Source organism: Vespa velutina, chromosome 4, assembly GCF_912470025.1.
Source record: "Vespa velutina chromosome 4, iVesVel2.1, whole genome shotgun sequence".
In the NCBI taxonomy this organism is placed as follows: domain Eukaryota; kingdom Metazoa; phylum Arthropoda; class Insecta; order Hymenoptera; family Vespidae; genus Vespa; species Vespa velutina.
The window spans coordinates 6,553,940-6,572,796 of NC_062191.1; the positions used below are offsets into that span (position 1 = coordinate 6,553,940).

General features: G+C 24.3%; 2 protein-coding genes across 11 annotated transcripts in view; one reads left to right on the plus strand and one right to left on the minus strand.

Moving 5' to 3' along the window:
* The window catches only part of LOC124948857 (rho GTPase-activating protein 20-like), a 60,302-nt gene extending 57,493 nt beyond the window's left edge, over window positions 1-2,809 (minus strand). The window contains exon 1 of one of the 2 annotated variants that reach the window (XM_047493096.1): window positions 320-2,809. In XM_047493096.1, coding sequence (XP_047349052.1) covers window positions 320-511 — 192 coding nt within the window. In that variant the 5' untranslated portion in view covers window positions 512-2,809. The remainder of the gene's footprint in view (window positions 1-319) is intronic. The other variant, XM_047493097.1, reaches the window with a different exon arrangement.
* A 473-nt stretch (window positions 2,810-3,282) lies between these two features.
* Window positions 3,283-18,809, plus strand: LOC124948743 (myosin-11-like). 9 transcript variants are annotated; one of them, XM_047492824.1, is made up of 44 exons: window positions 3,283-3,698; window positions 4,106-4,288; window positions 4,353-4,549; window positions 5,341-5,395; window positions 5,772-5,803; window positions 5,962-6,136; window positions 7,649-7,699; window positions 7,772-7,810; window positions 7,902-8,021; window positions 8,149-8,238; window positions 8,761-8,850; window positions 8,965-9,093; window positions 9,201-9,218; window positions 9,297-9,347; window positions 9,444-9,581; window positions 9,692-9,787; window positions 9,868-9,999; window positions 10,115-10,225; window positions 10,352-10,447; window positions 10,513-10,647; window positions 10,737-10,781; window positions 10,886-10,969; window positions 11,068-11,160; window positions 11,306-11,464; window positions 11,575-11,670; window positions 12,037-12,096; window positions 12,201-12,290; window positions 12,407-12,553; window positions 12,714-12,809; window positions 13,274-13,336; window positions 13,456-13,542; window positions 14,253-14,336; window positions 14,437-14,580; window positions 14,823-14,870; window positions 14,960-15,057; window positions 15,140-15,605; window positions 15,808-16,032; window positions 16,165-16,245; window positions 16,352-16,489; window positions 16,572-16,760; window positions 16,831-16,977; window positions 17,058-17,317; window positions 17,427-17,562; window positions 17,769-18,809. In XM_047492824.1, exons 1-44 carry the CDS (start codon window positions 3,489-3,491, stop codon window positions 17,970-17,972), a joined length of 5,388 nt encoding a protein of 1,795 aa, XP_047348780.1. In that variant the 5' UTR covers window positions 3,283-3,488; the 3' UTR covers window positions 17,973-18,809. The 9 variants fall into 9 exon arrangements, with proteins under 9 accessions (XP_047348780.1, XP_047348782.1, XP_047348779.1 ...); XM_047492826.1 differs by having other exon boundaries at window positions 5,341-5,353; XM_047492823.1 differs by having other exon boundaries at window positions 5,769-5,803; window positions 17,769-18,808.
* The last annotated feature ends 48 nt before the right edge of the window (window positions 18,810-18,857 follow it).

Here is an 18,857-nt window from a genome sequence, read left to right on the forward strand (position 1 = left end):
TATTTTACACCTACACATAAGAAACACCGCATCTTATAAAAAAAAACGCATATACATAAATCCATGTATATATTCAAGCGAGCTACAAAGAAATTTGATTGTAAAGGAATCGAACCTTTTGTATTGTACAATAATTGCATTTAACGATCATATTTAGACTTATTTATTTTTTGATCGATGAATTATCGACATGTCTTTCATTAAAAATCAAATTGTGAAGCGACAATATTTCTCTATTCTTTTACGAACAAAATACATGTCGTGATAGAACGAGAAATATCAGACGGTGAAGGACTTGTAAATAAAAATAAAAACTCACCGAGAGTTGCGTCTTGTCGGGTGCGATCGCAGTGATCTCAATTGATCTAAGTTCGGGCGGATTTGCCCTGTTAAGAATGGCAGCCGGCATTTTTGCGACCAATGAAAGTCTCCTCGTTAAACGTCTTCCCAATTCAGCACGTCGACGCATCCTGACGCGTGATCCGGTCCCTTTGTAACCACCAAATTCCATTCTCGCTTAACTTGGCTTCTCTTTTCTTCTCGTAATCAAAATTGTTACTAGAGGATCACACAAATGTATTCTTTATACGAGACATGCTCTCGTTCGGTTCTCGAAATGCATCCATCTCGAGTAATGAACAAAATACACATTACACCTCACAGCACCGCACTGGTTTCACTTATCATCCTTTATCTTTCTCCTTTTCTATTCGTCGTCCGAAAAATCAGGAGGATGCAGGAGATATATACTGCACGCTGTTAGGTATGAAACGCGAACGCACGGAGAGAATCGAGAGAACGCGCGAGCGCGCGCGCGCGCGCCCGACGTAACACGCGCTTAACCGAGGCCGAGCAGCAAACTCGCGCTCTCCTCGTGCGCAGTCGCAGTGAAAGAGATAGAATAGAAAACGAAAAAAAAAAGAAGACTAGCCCAGCCGAGACCCACGTTCGCTCTGCCTGGCGCGCTTCGACTGAAATTCAATCGCGAGCAACCTCCTACCACGTTACTCGCTCTTTCTCACTCTCTCTCTCTCTCTCTCTCTCTCTCTCTCTCTCTCTCTCTCTCTCTCTCTCTCTCTTTCTCTCTCTCTCTTTCTCTTTGCCTTCCTTTCTTTCTTCCTACCTTCTTTCGTATCCTTTCTCAAGAATGACTGATCATCCGATAACTGTTTCACTATTTTCAAAGTTTTTTTACGCTGTCATGGACAAATTTTTTTTCGAGGAAACCTACATACTGTGTATGTGTGTATGTATATATGTAGATATATATGTATGTATGTATGTATGTTATGTTATATATATGCATACATATATAAGTTTCAACAATCTCTTTCGATTGTTCGATCAATTGCGACATTTAATCATAATATACATTTTCAAACTAACACGCGGTCAGTTACGTTGCTATACAAAAGATGATAATAGTATTGTTTGGGAATGGGCAATATTGAATAATTTTTGTATATATTAAATAATTCTAACAGCACTTTCTAACTATATATCTGTCCTTTATAGATTGAAAGTAATAGTCGAAAGTTAATAATACTTTATAAACATTACAAATCATGATGATATTTTTTAACTAATCAACTAATTTTTATAGTGTTGGATATACTTTTACTTACATTAATAATACATTATTCTCATTAATAATGTATCTTTATCTATTTTTATATGTTACATATTTGTATTCAATATATTTTATATATCTTCTTTAATATATTCCAATATATCTTCCTTAAGCAATTTTCTTTTTTAACCAATCTGGTATCTAATGTAAAAATTGGATAGAGATTTTTCTTTTTGTTTTTTTTTTTCCCATTAAAAAACAAATTTTCTTTTCTTTTTATTTTTTTTTAACTGAAATTACAAACCTGAATAAAAAGCCATAATATAGACACGTACAGTAAGTTCTTTGGTAATAAATCTATAATTACAATTCTTCAGTAGTTGAAATATGTACATACATTGGCAACGGTGTGATTACTCCTTTCATTTCTCTTTTTACTTTTGTTAGAAATAATACTTTGATGGTTTTTATTACATTGTTAATTAGTTTTATTAATTATTTAATTAATTTAAAATTAATACTTTGATGATTTTTCATTAATAATATCCAAACATTATGATGGCTCAAATAACTGTAAATTTTTTTAAACATTACTATATTTAGATTTTCTAAAATGTTCTAATTTTATAGGATAGATTTTAATTGCGCTTACATAATCTATTAATTTGTCTTTTATATAAAAAACATAAACAAAAAATCTGATTCATATTCTGATTCTCTGTGAAACTTTCTATTGAACTCTCTATATGACCTATTGACTAATTTTATTAATATTTTAGAGACTGTGATATTTTCTCTTGATTGACAGATGGAATGAAATCCCAAGAAATTTCTCTACCAAAAACAAATTTTATTACATCTTCAATAGATTCTAGTCTTTTTTCAATAAACATTATTATACTCTAACCTATATAATTCCACCAAATATTTATCAATATATATATTGAATATGTGATTAGTATTGGGAATATAATTTTCGTACAAAAGTGTTTTCCTAAGATTTGCATCTATTCAACTACATAAAGGCATTTTTGCCTGTACCACTATCACGTTTCCCAAAATAAAAAATTTTATACTAAGAACTAAATCTAAACCTAACGCTTTTGATTACTTTTTTAGTTACTCTGTTTTGGGTAGTACACAGAAAGAGCGTATTTAATTCGTGATCTCATTGTAATTCTTATATATGTATATTAGAACTTATATAAACAATAAACAATATCTCTGGTCAACCTTCTCGCCATATTCCTTTCAGAAACTGAATGGTTCTAAATATTACATATTTCATTTATATAAGAATAGCATACCTACGCCATCTAACGTTAATGAAATAAAGATAAATAATTTTTTTTTATGAGATTAGAAATAAATGCCCTCTATATTGATATTTAATGTTGTTGGAGTTATCGTTTGTTGATTTATTCTCTACTTTACCATAAGAATAATAATTTATTTTATTATTTAAAACAATTTTTTCTTTTTATCCTTTGTTACTACTAAGTAATGCTATATCTATATTATAACCAAAAAAAACATATAAATGCATTTGTTAAATTTAATATGCGACCTAATATGATACATCATTTTTAGATATACAATTTCTACCTTAACGATCATCGAGATTATTTGATATAACTTCATCTATAAGAGGTCAATGTAACGTTTATAAGTGATTTAAAAAAGAACTATTTTTACAGTGTGTATCGCTATCTACAATTACCTACTCTTAAAAAGTTCTCTTTAACATCCGTTGTTTGCTCGCGCCATACATAAAAAAAATGGCGATTTAGTTTGTTATTATTTACCGCATCAGAATTATTTTTATTATACGCACCTCTGGGTATAAGAAGATCTTAACTCTAATTTGAGGTGTTAATTCTATTTAATTCTATTTAATGTACAATTTTTCAATTGTGCCATGTATACGGTCAGTACTATTGCTCAAGATTCTACAAACCTCTCTGTTTTGCCAAAGCGAGAACAAATTTGCACAGCAATAGATAAAAACACTGGGGAAACTTGTGGCGAAACGGAAAGCTTACAGATTCTTGATGAGTTTCGTAAATTATATGAAGCTCGTATCGAAAAGGTCGATTCAGAATCGGCAAATGAATTCGACCGTGTATCAGTAAGTTAAATATATTATTTTGTATCTGCGTGCACGGTGTATTCTTATGACTGATAATAAGCAAACAAATTACAAATTCACACATTCGTTTTTTCTTAGTATAATATATATTTAAATAGATGAAAAATTTATAATATATAGTTTTTAATGGAATCTCATACATTCAATTTGCAACCATTTTTTTTATTTTTCTAATTATCTATAATATTTGACAAATTATTTAAGTTTATCAGTAGAAATATATTTATAATTGTTACATTTTAATAAAATACTATTTATGCACTTGTTAGATTAATTATTTAATAGGATTCAAGCTTTTACTATTTCCTAAAAAAAATTGTTTACATTGTAATTGTATCATTAAAAAATTAAAGAAAGGAAAATAATACAAACCTATATAATTTTAGATGAAAATGAAAATAATGACAGAATGGATTAAGGATTTAGGTGAACAGAATATTATGTTAGTTAATACTGTACAAGACTTGGAACAAACTGCTAGTGACAGAGTTAAAATATTAGAAGAAAAATTAAAACAGTCATCTAAAGTTGTTTCAGATAAAATTTTATTATCGAATCATTCAGAGGAGGTAATTTAATATATATTTAGGTAGTATATTCTTGCATAATATAAAAATATTAATATTATTTTAGAGGTTAAGTGTACTCTCAAATCGTATAAGAGAACTAGAAAATGATGAAAAGAGTCTTCGTCAAAAAATAGAATTTCTGTGGATTGATATCAAAGGATTATTAGAATTACTTAAGAGAGCTCAAACGGATAATCGCTGGAATCTTGATGGCATAACATTTTATTATATTAATCCAAGTGATATTCCTACTCCTCTGGAGTAAGTATAAGTAAAGAAGATTCAAATTAATGTTTCTTTTTTTTAATTTTTCTAATATTAGTAAGTACATTATCAGAGAAGTTATTTTCTGTTTATTTATTTTTCTTTCTATGAAATCTTTTCATAATATTTTTTTATGTTTCTAATTAATTGTTATTAATTGTCAGATATTAATATTATTTATATTAAACTTAGAGAAAGCTATAAAAAGAGAGAAATGTATAGAATATATATATATATATATATATATATATATATATATATCTCTTCAATCTCATAATATATGTACTTTTATGGCTTTACAACTTTGATTATCTCTCAGAATATAGGATTAAAACAATATGATGGATAATCAAGTAAATAGATAATAGAATGTAAACAGTAAAAATATTATACATCTATAAGTATGCTTTTATCACAGATTAAGATATACATAACATACACAACATACAAAAATATACAAAACATAACACGAAAACATTATTTTGATTGTTAACAGAGATTAACAGATAATCAAATTTTCGTTATATACAAAAATCTTGTGATATGCATGTTTTCATTTTTATTACAACTTTTTCTTTTGCTTATTTTATCTATTTTTATAACTCTATTTGATATTAACTCTAATTTAAAGAAAATATTGAAAACAATTATAACTTTAAATTATAATTACAGAATTCTTATTTTACTAAAATATATTTGAAATATATAATAAAAAATGAAATAAAATATACTATCTAGCTGTTCGTTATTATTTGCTTTTTTCTTATTATTTTTATTGTTTGTTACAGTGTATGTGCCCAGGTAAATACAAGTATAAATACAGATGACACTATAAATTCAAAGGTATATTTGAATTAAAAGATAATTTTTTACAATGACTCTCATTTATCTATCAGTAAAAAATATTTAAACTATTGTATTGTTATAATAAGCATTCTTGTATTTAAAATTAGTATTGATTCATAATTAAAATAGATTATTTTTAATACAAACATTAAAGACACATTTTATTTAGAAATTAAATGTGATATAATAATTATAATAATATTATAATTATAATTATTCTTTTAAATATAACAATTAGTTTATATTAATTTTCATTATAATTTATATATTATTTTAATTAATGTTTTAGTTTTGATATTGAAAAGAATGTTTGTTATGTTATTCAAAATAGAAACAAATGCAAATTGAATAAATTTCTTTTTTCAAACAGCAGATATCAGAAATGGAAGACAAGGAAACTCATATGTAAGTACATATAATAATAAGGAGTTGAATGAAACGTTTTACAAAGTTTAATTGATGGAGAATTTATCTGTTATAAATTGTGCTATATTTTTATTATTTATAAATAGCTATTATATACATAATATAAACATATTATATACATTAATTATATTTCATAGGTGTCAAATTAAATTCGAAGAAAAAAGTGCTGAACTTCATAAAAAATTAGCAAAGGAAGAAACTGTAAAAACATATGTTTCTGATGTTCAGAGTTTTAGTAATGAACTTGTACAAAAATGTCAGGAAGCAAATCATTTCTGTTTTGGGTCGTCACCTCCCACGAATTCTGATAATGTAAGTTTCTGTTTATCTATATAATATAGAACAATCAATTGCAATAATAATTCCGACAACAATAATGGGCATTTTTTTACATGTATATTATATATAAAATATTATTTCTACATATTTGAAGAAATTTATGTGCATATAAATTAATCTTCTAGTAATAGTTGATTAACAATTTTATAGGCAATCATGCTGAAATAAAAATTAAAAGTAAAAATATATTAAAAGAATTAAATACATTACAATTAAATGATATTATAAAATTTAATATTTTCATTTCCATTGTATTGTTTCTATATATCTTTGATATTAAGATAGTTTCGTCATTTCTGTTGCTGTTCAGACAATCTTAGTTGCTGACATAATGGAAAGTAAATATATTGATAATGGTCTAGAAGTTAAAAAACTTCAAGAGCATTTACAAGATACTGAATCAGATATAACAAATATAACATATTTGCAACTTCAGTTAAAAAAGAAAAATAAAGTGATTGAGGAAATAAAATGTCAAATTAATTGTTTGAAAAAGGTTTGCTTCATTTACTTTTGTATTTGCTCCTTTCAATTTTATTATTATATCATTTACGTATACTATTATTAGGAATCTATGGAAACATATAAAGCATTAGCCATAGAAATTACAAAAAAGCATGATTTAATAATGTTTTTGAGCCAAGAAATCACAAAATTAGAAGAACAATATCGTTATGCTAATATGCAAATTCATTTTAAGGATGATATTATAAAAAAAATGAGAAAGAAACAAATTGAATTGAAGGTATACTTTTAGTCTATATTTTTTATTCTGGATATTTTATCTGATTATCCTTTGTTTTAGTCTTCACTTCCTGTTCATCTTCGTTGCATGTCGAATTATCATCAACAATACAGTGCTAATGGTAATATAAGATTTTCTCATAAGTTATGCAATAAAATTATAACATCATGTCACTTATATAAAGTTGTCAAATATAAAGATCATATATCTTTTCCATATAATAATTTTGACACTTTATTATATCATAAAAAAATAATTGAAAATATACCTATTATTAACTCACAGTAACAAAATAATACAATAACTAATCTAGACAATTCTTCTAAACAAATATACAAAAGGGAAAGTGATAAAAGCAGAAGACGACGTAACATTGACAAAAGTATTGTGGAATCTATTAGAAATTTATCACCAGCTTGTAAAGATACTATTACATAACACCATCGCAAAAACAATAAATTTTATATTGTGTAAATCATAAGCGTTTCTAACAAGTAACTATGAATATTAATATTGAGCAAATGATAAAATCATAATCTTATTTTATTTATCATAATAAAAAATATGTGTTACATATTTAAATTATTAATATTATATATACATATATACATATATATAATATAAAATTTTCAGCATGGTTGCCTTATTCTTGACGATATAATTTTAATTATATATTTCTCTATTTATACAAAATATTTTTTGACCAAAAAGAGAAATCATTTCTATGTATATGATTTCAGGATATTTACTCTTCACTAAAAGATCAAATTGATGCTGATGCTTATCTAATGGTGAGTTAAGGTATGCTGATTTAAAACTTATTTTTATATTATATATTTCATATAATGATAATATTTTTATAGGATACAGAACCTTTAAATAATTCAACTAATTCTTATCAGGTATATATTATTCAATGTATCTAAATTTTATAAAATTTACATGTTTATATTATTCATAATATTCATAACATACACAATACTTTGTTTTTAGAAAATATTTATGTGTTTTTCCAAAACAAATTTATTATTGCAAAAAGAGGAAGAAAAGCTTGATGATTTGAAAACAGAGCTAAAAAAAATCGTACGACATTTAAAACAGAAAAATGTTGAGGTAAATTAATAAATAATCAAATACATAAGTTTAATACTTTATAAAGTTACTAATTATATCTATTATTACTTCAATATATTACAACTATATATCATTATAATATAATTGAATAAAATTATATTTACAGCCATGTGAACATAATTTTACGACTGCTTATAAAAACATACAAAACATTAAAACGATCCTAAACATTTCTAAAACTTCGACAGATGATAGAGTAAGTCAATTGCATTTAAACTTTCATTATTATATAAAATATGAAGTAACATCTTTTTTAAATATAATGTACAAAGAAAACATTTTGTGTATGAGTGTGCATGCGTGCGTGCGCACCAATATGTGTATTTCTTATTTTACTATTTAAACTATAAATCTTTAATTGAAACTAATCAATATACATTTCTATTTGATTATAAAATGTTATTTTTTTACATTTATAATTAATAAACATTTTTCAGTATTTGTAATATTGCAGAATGCTAAAAAGAAGAGTTCATGTGTTTTATAAGGAATTCCATGAATTATAAAAGAAAAATTATTTAATATCATATATTCCTAACTATATAATACAAAATAATGCAGTGCTTTTGTAACAATTTACAGTTGAATAAATATAATAAACACAATAATGCATTGATTCTTTTTCAAGGAAAAATGTTTATTGATATCTAATTTAATATATCAATTTCACTAGGAAAGTTAATAACAATTTAGATCATAGAAAGTATATTTTTTGCAGTCACAAACTGAAGAAAACGTACAACCTTTTGTAGTAAACATTGAAGCTCAATTAAATTGCGTGTACGATGCATTGCAAAGTGAAAAGCTTGTACGTATTATGTTTTAATAACTTTGAATGACTAGTTTTGACTAAGTTGTATTTTGTAATGAGTATAATTTTATTTCAACTGATACTTCAATAATGAAACATTTTTGATTTCAGAGGCATGATACAGATAAAAGTATGGATACATGGATACATGATACAACAGAGAAGTTAATAAAGAATATTGAAAATATTTCCAGAATATGTAAAGAAAAAAAAAAAGCAATTGAGTTTATGGAATATACTGTATGTATAATTTTTTATGTATATAATACTAATTTTTATGTAGTACATACAATAAATTACATACTAACAAAGAAAATTTATATAATCATTATTTTTTCTTATTTCAGACCGCTAAACGAAATGAGGTACAAACATTAAATATCTATAATATTTTAAATATATAATAACATAATAAATATATTATGTTTATTTTATCTTTATAGATGCAAAATAGAATGAATAATTATGTTACAGAAATGTCAAAGGATGTTACAGTAAGTATTTTATAATTTTATTTGATACTTTTGGTATTATATGATTTTTCTATTGTTTTTATGCATTTATTATTATCCTTTATTAACATTTTATAGTCAAATCAAATTACTGCACAACAATTTAAATTAATGGAGGAATTTCGTGTATGTACTGTTGAAGCTCAAGCAGCAACAGAAGATATTCGTGAAGAAATTAGCACTATTCTTTCTTCATTTGCTGCCCAACATCAAAAAGTATATTCTTATATTACTCATATAAAATTGTTAATATACTTAGTTTAAGTTGTAGATCTGAAAACCATTACAAAATGCATTACAATTTATATGATTTGTGATATTGATAGTACACTGAACTAAACAAAATGGTCAAAGATACTCAAGAACATTTACTACGATTGCGAGAAACAGTAATACAAGCAATTAATACATTAGAATTACAAGTAAGATGAAATCGCATATATCTTTTATTATATTATAAAATCAAATATTTTTTTTATGATCATACTTTTTAATATATCAGGAAATAGAAAGGACAAGACATATTGAACGAATTACAGCTGAAAAAGTGAAACTAAAAGATATAAAAAATGAATTTATTCGTGCCCAATCTGAATTATTTAATTATGTAAATAATATGCAAGAAAAAATCAAGGTAGGAAGGGTACAAAATTTTTAATATGTGCAATAAATTTTTTTCTTTTTAATAATCACATTTTGTAAATTATATATTTAGAAATATTCTTTTTTATTTTATACATTTATTTTAGGATCAAAATCTACCTGAATGTGTAGAAACATACACATGTAATGATTTATTAAACTTCGTAGTTGACAAAATCGAGCTTGTAGTTAACCATGTTCAAGTGCATCAAAATCAGGTAAACATTATTCAAATGTAGGATATAGTCAATAAGTAATATGTAAATAAAAATCGTAGAGAAAATCAAAATGAATTAATCGTTCAAAACTCTATATTTATCATTTATCTATATATATTTTTTTAGGAATGTTTTTTTGCAACCAATTCAGTAGAGTTAAAAGAGCAACTTTGTTGTACAACATGTTCTTTCCAAGATTTGCAGAAACACATGAGTACAATTGTAAGTATTATTATTTTTTATAATTTATTTATTGCAATATTTTTTTTTCAATCAAATTATTTTAGTTAATGCGTAACGAAATGGATGAAACAATTCTTTGTGAAAAAGAAGAAAGATTAGGTAGACTTGAAGCAGAAATTGATAATACACATACAAAGATGCAAGATACTTTAGAAATTTTCTGGAATACAATAGAACAGGTTTTGCACATATCCTTTTTTGGTATAAGAGTAATAATAATAATAATAATGAAATATTAGAGTAATGAAATATTACAATATTCTTTTAGGATGATTTTATTGACCATTCAGCAGATTTACAAAGCCAAAATCAGGTATTATATAATCTATACATTATATTATTAGTTATTACTCTCAGATTAACTTTTGAATGAGAACAACTTAGATTTAATATGTATAATGTAAATTCTATCTATAGACAATCAATGAATTGTTAAAAGCAAAGGAAGATATACATAAATTAAGAAAGGAATATGATGATTATAAACTTAAAACATTACAGGTATGAAAGTATATATATTTCTGCTAATTGTTATGTTCAAAACAGAATAAAAGTAACAATTTACATATTCAATAAAATCCTTATTTTTTAACTTATAGAAAATATGTCAAACAAAATCTGATGATAAAATAAATCAATGGAAGTGTCGTATAATAGACTTAGAAGAGCAGCTTCGCATCTTACAACATGAGGTTATAAACTTAATATTTTATTAACTTATTATGAATGCTGATTTTTATACTGTGCCATATTAACAGATTTTATCATTGAATCTCTAAAAAAATTTAATTTTTATTTTCTTCATAATAATATACATATTGTTTGTTATATAATCAGACTAAATGTAAACAAGAAGCCAACAACTTTCTAAAAAGTAGTATTGAGTCTATGGAGAAAGAATTATCTTCTGTACAAATGAAAGCAGAAAATTATAGACGTTCCTATTCTGTTGATAGTATAGATTACCAAAAAAAAATTTTAGAATTAGAAAATATAGTAAGTAATAAATTTAGTTTTTTTTTTCTTTATATAATATATATTCTAAAAATACAAATTACATATAAAATAGCAATGTATTAAAAGTTCATTATTTTATATACTTTCAGATCAAAGTACAAAAGGAAGTAGAATCAAAACTTAGAAAAAGTTTAGATAACAATGAAATAGAGCTTCAGAAATCAAGGAAACATTTGGAACCTTTTGTAAGAAGCAGATATGAATTTTTTTATTTGTTCTTAAAATTTCATGTTGGAATATCTCAGTCATTTTTGATAGTAAAAAGAAAATCTGAAAAAAATGAGTTTGTTTTAAAGTAGCCAATATGATAAGAGAGAAAACTTTTCCTTGAGGATCATATTTTTTATAATATAGAGTTCACCTTTTTTCAAAACTGATGAAATTAAATAGGACTTAATTTATCCTCACATACAAAATTAATAAAATTAATCAAATAAATATTTCATATTAAAATATGCAATATTCCAACATCTCATTTTAAATGACTCACCAACATAATAATATATATATACAAATAATGAATACATATTATTTTTTATTTAATGAAAAAGCATATAGAATGTACTCCAGAAGAATTATCTATATGTTGTGGATATCAATTGAAACAAGAGGTAATAACCTTTAACAATTATTAATTTATAATACATCATTTAATAACAATTAATTTATAATGTAAATTGTGACCTGTAAAATTGAAACCTTTTAATTCATATAGAATACATCCCAGCTTGTTAATATATTACAAGAAGTAGTACAATCTACAAAAAATGGACTTCAAAATGTCGAATGCGAACTTAAACTGTTGGTATGTTTAAATCAAATGGATGTTTCCATTACCTTATATTATTAATACAAAACATTTAATATTATTACTATATCCATAAGAATAATAACAAATATCTAAAAAGAAATAATCTGTAGATGTGTGAAGGATCTTCTCAGTCTTGTACTTCAACAACTTTGGTAATGACAATTATTGATAAATTAAGAAAATATGAAGGACAATTAGAAAAATGTTATGGAGACATTGAAAATCTTAGAAATACATTATGTTCTAAAGATAAACTTGTAAGTATTAAATTGATATAATGAAGATTATTTTTATTAAAAGAAAGAAAATATCAAATATCCTAGTAATATATTATAATCGATCATTATAAATAGCAATATATTTCAAATTATACTGTAGATATATATGAATATACAAGTGCATACTTTTTTGTTTCAGTTAGAAAATATGAACCAAGTAGTTATGATCCAAAATGATTCTATAGCAGTCACGCAAAATGAGCTGAAGAGTCTCTATAAAAAACAGCAAGAAAAGGTAAGTTTTATGTAGAAATTACATTTTTATAAGCATGAGAAAAATGATAAATGTTATAAGCATTATATGCTTTTGTTATTTTATAAGTTATATTTAAGATTAAAAATTTTAATACTATTCAAATAAAACTAATTTGAAAAAATCAATTCATGAAACAATTAAATTAAAGTTGATGTGCATACATAAATATTTAAATACACTAATAGTAGATTACATGTACAGTGCGCACTCCAAATTTTTTATTATTTTTAAATTTTAACAAAGTATCACTGTCAATAAGAACTAAGAGTTGTAAACTTTTATACTCGCGATATTACATCTTATTTTTAAAATGTGATTATAAATAATTAACGAAGTACGAAGCAATATATTTTTATTTCCAAATGTTATTAATGAAGGTAGGTGGAACATAAATATTGTTATACTTCATTATGTAGTACCAATTTTATTGTTTTTTTTTCCAGATTAACATGCAGGATTGTATTATAGCTCAATGTGAGAAGGAAAAAAAAGAGTTATCCAAACAGGTTTGTATCTTTTCAATTTTATTAATATATGGATTATAATATGGATTACTGAAATATATGAAAGTAATAATATATTTATAAAATTAATATTGCATGCTTATCTCTTCCTTTCTGTGCAGAATGAACTTCAAGCACAAACAATTGGACATTTGCAAAATGCTGTGGTTGAAGCCAAAAGATGCTTAGATAGTATGGGACATAAAGCAGTAAGTGATGCAAGCGAACTATGGAGTTCGATTTCGTCTTCAACATTCGGTCACGGGAATGTGCATGACGTTTAAATTGCTTTTATAAACATATTGAACTGATTTGACAGTATGCTAAAACATATAATTATGTATGTACTAATGTTAATTATCATTGTAAATATTTTTCAAATATTATAATTAAAACGATAATTTACACATACGAGACATATCCAAACGATTTTATTTTTTTGACATGATCATTTTTTGAATTTTTCAATGCTATACTTAATGTGCAAGTATAAAACTCCTATTAGCTCTTTACGAAAATACCAATGGCAATTAATTGTGAGTGCATAAGTGTGATACGTGACAAAAAGTTTAAGCCAGTGTGGTATGATATTCGCAATGCATGTGGTATGTATTATTCTATTTAGAATAAAATAAAATTAACAATGCGTTTCAAAATAATATTACGATCTGCATAGAAATTATGTATTTATAAAATCTTATCCAACTATTATACCCACCTTATTGCTTCCAATATGTATAAATTCTTAAATACTTATCAAATAAGTACATGACAATTAACTATATTATAAACTATACTGATTATTGAATTATTCTGCTTTTATTACACTGAAATATACTTACTATATTTATAATTTTATAATCGTTACTACTTTGAAAACCATAGATAAAAGATTAATCGGAAGTTAATTTTCTTGTAGCTTTTTGTTAAAGGTGAAACTATTCAATTGTTAACAATGTTTATTGACGAAACTCAGAATCAATATAGCGACTGTTTTACAGAAGTAAGTATAATATTTAAATTTAATCTTTATGTATGTATTTAAAATATTTTTGAGAATAATAGTTTTATGAATTTATTTGAATGTTATTTTTTAAATTAAGGCTGCTGCACAAGAAAAATTGTTGGAATTGCAACGAGATGCCATAGACACTTTGCAATCGAAAATTGAGTACATGATTAATGATAAACATTTAGTAGTTACTTCCTTACATACTACATATTGTTCCATATTAAGCATAATACAGGTATAACAAAAATAAGATTCCTGTTGATATAATATAATATATGTATATCTATGGTTTTAATAAATTGTAAAATTATTAATGCTTAAAGATACGTTATATGTTTAAAATTTATTATTACAAAAATTATTAATGCAAATGAGACAAACCTAATAGTATTAAGATACATATAAATGGATTCTTATGATTATTCTTACTAATAAACTAATTATGAAAAATATATTAATTTTATTTAATTATTTTAGGATCAACTGAAGCTTTGTACAAATGATTTTCAAGCATTAATATACAAGGTAACTTTTGTCATATTTACACTTCATTAAAATTTCATATCAACTTGTTTTATGTTGGATTCGAAATTAAAATTGTTTTTACTTTACAGATAAATACTTTAATGCAAACAAATATTCTTTTGGGAAATAAGTACATTACTACAAAAAAATTATGGAAAGAAACAAATCAAGAATTGCAAGAATTAAAGTATTACAGAATTTGTGTAGTTTACTTTTTTATGATACTTTTAACTTAAAATAATAAACTATATTATGATATGATCTTACAGAAATATGTCATCCAAGGACAAAAAACAAACAAAAATGTATGAAACTAAATCTTGTCAATGTAAAATGGACATTGAGCATAAGAGTTATATGACACAGAATCTTACATTAGAACAAACTTCAGAAGATTCTTCAATATTAGATAAGCAAGAACATATACAAGATTCACTTCAAAATTATGAATCACAAGCTCAGACTGAAATTATAATTAGAGAAAATCAAAATTTAAAGAAACAACTACAAAAATACAAATCAGATTTAGTTATATTTAAAAATGAATTGAAAATAAAAGATCAAGAAATAAAAGATCTTGAATGTTGTTTAAAATATGAAAATCAAAATCTAAAGATAAGTTTAGAGAAACAAACGAAAGAATTTGAAGACTTAATAATAGAATTAAATATTGCTAAACAAAAAGAGATTAATTTAAAAAAATATGTAATTGATTTGGAAGAAAAACAAGAGGAGGTAATAATAATGTTAATTTATAAAACATTATATAAAAAAAGAAAGAATGTCCTTGATAATTACGACTAACTTTATATATATACACATACATGCACACACACAACGCGCGCTCGCGTCACTTTCATTATTTATCAAATATATTATAGTATATAGTATACAAGTATATATTAAATATTAATACTTTTAATTGCATTATTTTTAGATACAAAATCTAAAACAGCAAATTGATTGTAACAAATCTGTAATAAGAGAACAAGCTCAAACCATAGACCATTTACAAGGAAAATTATGTACATCTGAACAACAAATTAGACAATACATATCTGAATCTACAAATTTTAAAGAAAGATTTTTATCAATAAAAGTATTACTCAAAGAGAAATCAGATAACATGGCAAAATTACAAGCAGATTATGAAGTATTAAAAGTATGTTATAAATTTATAAATGTACTTTACTGTAATATATTTAAAATACATAATAATATAATAATTATATGATAATTATATGATAATTATATGATAATAATATGATAATTACATAATAATATATATTTACAGAATGAAAATACAATTCTAAAAACAGAAAACATTGCATTAGAAACTAAAGCAAAAGAAGATCATTATTTACTACGAAAGAAGGTATCAGTACCCATAAATTGCACATCCATTTCTACTGTTCTAGAAATATACAAGAAAATAACGTTTTTTATTCTAATAAAATCATAATATACCATTTTTATTGTAGTTAAAAGAAACTCAAACAGAATTATCTTTTATAAAAGACAGTTATTACAAAACAGCTGAAGATTATGATAAAACTCAAGAAAACTTGATCCAATCTGTAAGACGAGAAGCGGAATTACAAGAATCATTAACAATTGCAGTAATATATCATAACATTATATGTAATTCTTTTTCATTTTCATAAAAAAATATTTTATCATTTATAAATATACTTTTCCTAGGAGAAAGAATATTGCTCAAAGCTTACAAATTTTGAATCAAAAATTGTTAGATTGGAAAATTTAATATGTGAACTTGATGAAGAATCAAAGGATACTAAGAAAAAATTATCTTCAAAAAATACTGAGCTTTGTCAAACACAAAATATGTGTAAATCATTTTCCGATCAATTGAAAACTGCACAGCAAGATGTAAGTCAATATTAAATTAAGTATCAATAATATGTTTCTAATAATATTATTATTTGATATCAAATATCAGCTGTATGAACTTCAAGAAAAATATCTAAAAATGGACAATTCCAACTGTTACTTAACCCAACAATTACAAGAGTGTATAGATGAAAACTGTACTCTATTGCAACAGAAAACTTCACTTGAACAAGATAACTACAAGTTCGCGAATCAAGTGAGATATGTCTACTGTCTGTTGTAAATATTAACATCTATTTTGATCAATATAAAATTTGAAAATGTAACTGTTTGTAGTTACATAACATGCACCAATCTTTGATGGAATTGAAAAAAGAATGTCAATCAAAAGATAAGTCTTTGGCATGTGTATCAGCAGAATTAACTGAAACAGTAGTAAACAGGTCAGAACTTTGCAATGAATCCCAATATATGGTCTCATGTATTCGTACATTGATGGCAGAACAAAGAAAGCTTGTTGAAACTCTTGTTTCGAAGTTACAAATTAAACAACAGCAATTAACAATATTTAAACAACAATTTGGACATGAAAAGAAGTAATTATCTATTATAAAAGATTCAAAAATAGTTATATTTTAAAGTCAATTTTATTAAAATGAAAATATTTAATTAAAATTTTATTTAATTTGAAATTTTAATTTGTAGAACTTTATTAGTCAAAATCAGAGAACTAAGAAGAGTGAACAATATATTAGCACAAAGATTAAAAAGACTACATAGAACAACAATTGGAAAAAATACTAAAAGTGCTGGATATTCATATTTGACACAGAACTTAGGTGTATGTATCATTAAATATCATTAAAACTTATTATATTTTTTTATTATTACATGTAAAGATATAAATCAAACTGGATGCATTCATAGAAGTATCTCTTTTATATTTACAATAAACTTTAATATTAAGATATAAACTATAAAATCTTAATATTTTTGTAATATAAAATTTTATATAGGAAAAAATTTAACTTTCCCTTATATGTTTAGAAATCCTCGATATACCCGATTAAATCTGTACGTCGCACTTCAGTGTGCGGCAATTCTTGGTGGTTTCCTAAGATGGAATATATAACAAATCAATTGAGAAAAAATAATCAATGGTGGCATACAAACATAGCTAATAAATCAAAAAATAATAGTGGAGTAGATGAAAATCGAGATTGTGGTTATCAATCATCTGCAAGCAAATGACAATGTATAATAAAATCTGTCATAGCATAGTCGAATCAAATCGATGTATGATAGAATAATAAGATAGAATAATAATCAATATTGTTTACCACTGAAATTTGTAAAGAATTTATGCATTAATGTTATGATTAATATACCCTGTTTTTTTATATATCTTCGTAATTGTATATTTTTAATAATAACTTATATTAATCATATAAAAAGAATTACTTTATTTTTCTTAATTATCAATGCATTTATAAATAGTACAAAGATAATAAGTCATGCTGCTAAATAAGTGGTTACATCATTTAGACTCATTTTAAGATTGTGACGTGGTAAGCAAGCAAGTCGAAGTAATGCAAGATTTTCCATATACACTGTATGAAAGACTTCAAATAATAATTTGCATTCGTCTAAATTAAATATCTCAACGGACTTCGGTGGATTCTAAATATAAATGATAAATATAGAAATACATTAAGATAAAATAATTTACGTTTGGTTCTTTCATAAAACCAATTCATAATAACACCGTTTAATAATATACATACTAATATATTTTATTCTAATACACACTCTTATGAGTAAAAATGACTAACCAAAATGGTATGTAAAAGTAAAGTATCGCAAAAAAAATTATATGTATCTTCCATTGTGTACCATATATTGGAAAGAAAATAGCGATGCGTTAAATAGAATAATCCTATTGATGCAAAAATGCATTTTATACTGAATAAATTATCTCTGAAATATAAACAAGCACAAAAATAATGTTAGTTGAATTTATAAATACATAAATATAATTATTATAAAACTACTTATGTATTTATTTACCTAGTAATTTCAAAAATTTCCCATGCAATTTTTGGAAAAATATCGTTTCTCTCTTCGAAAATATATTTG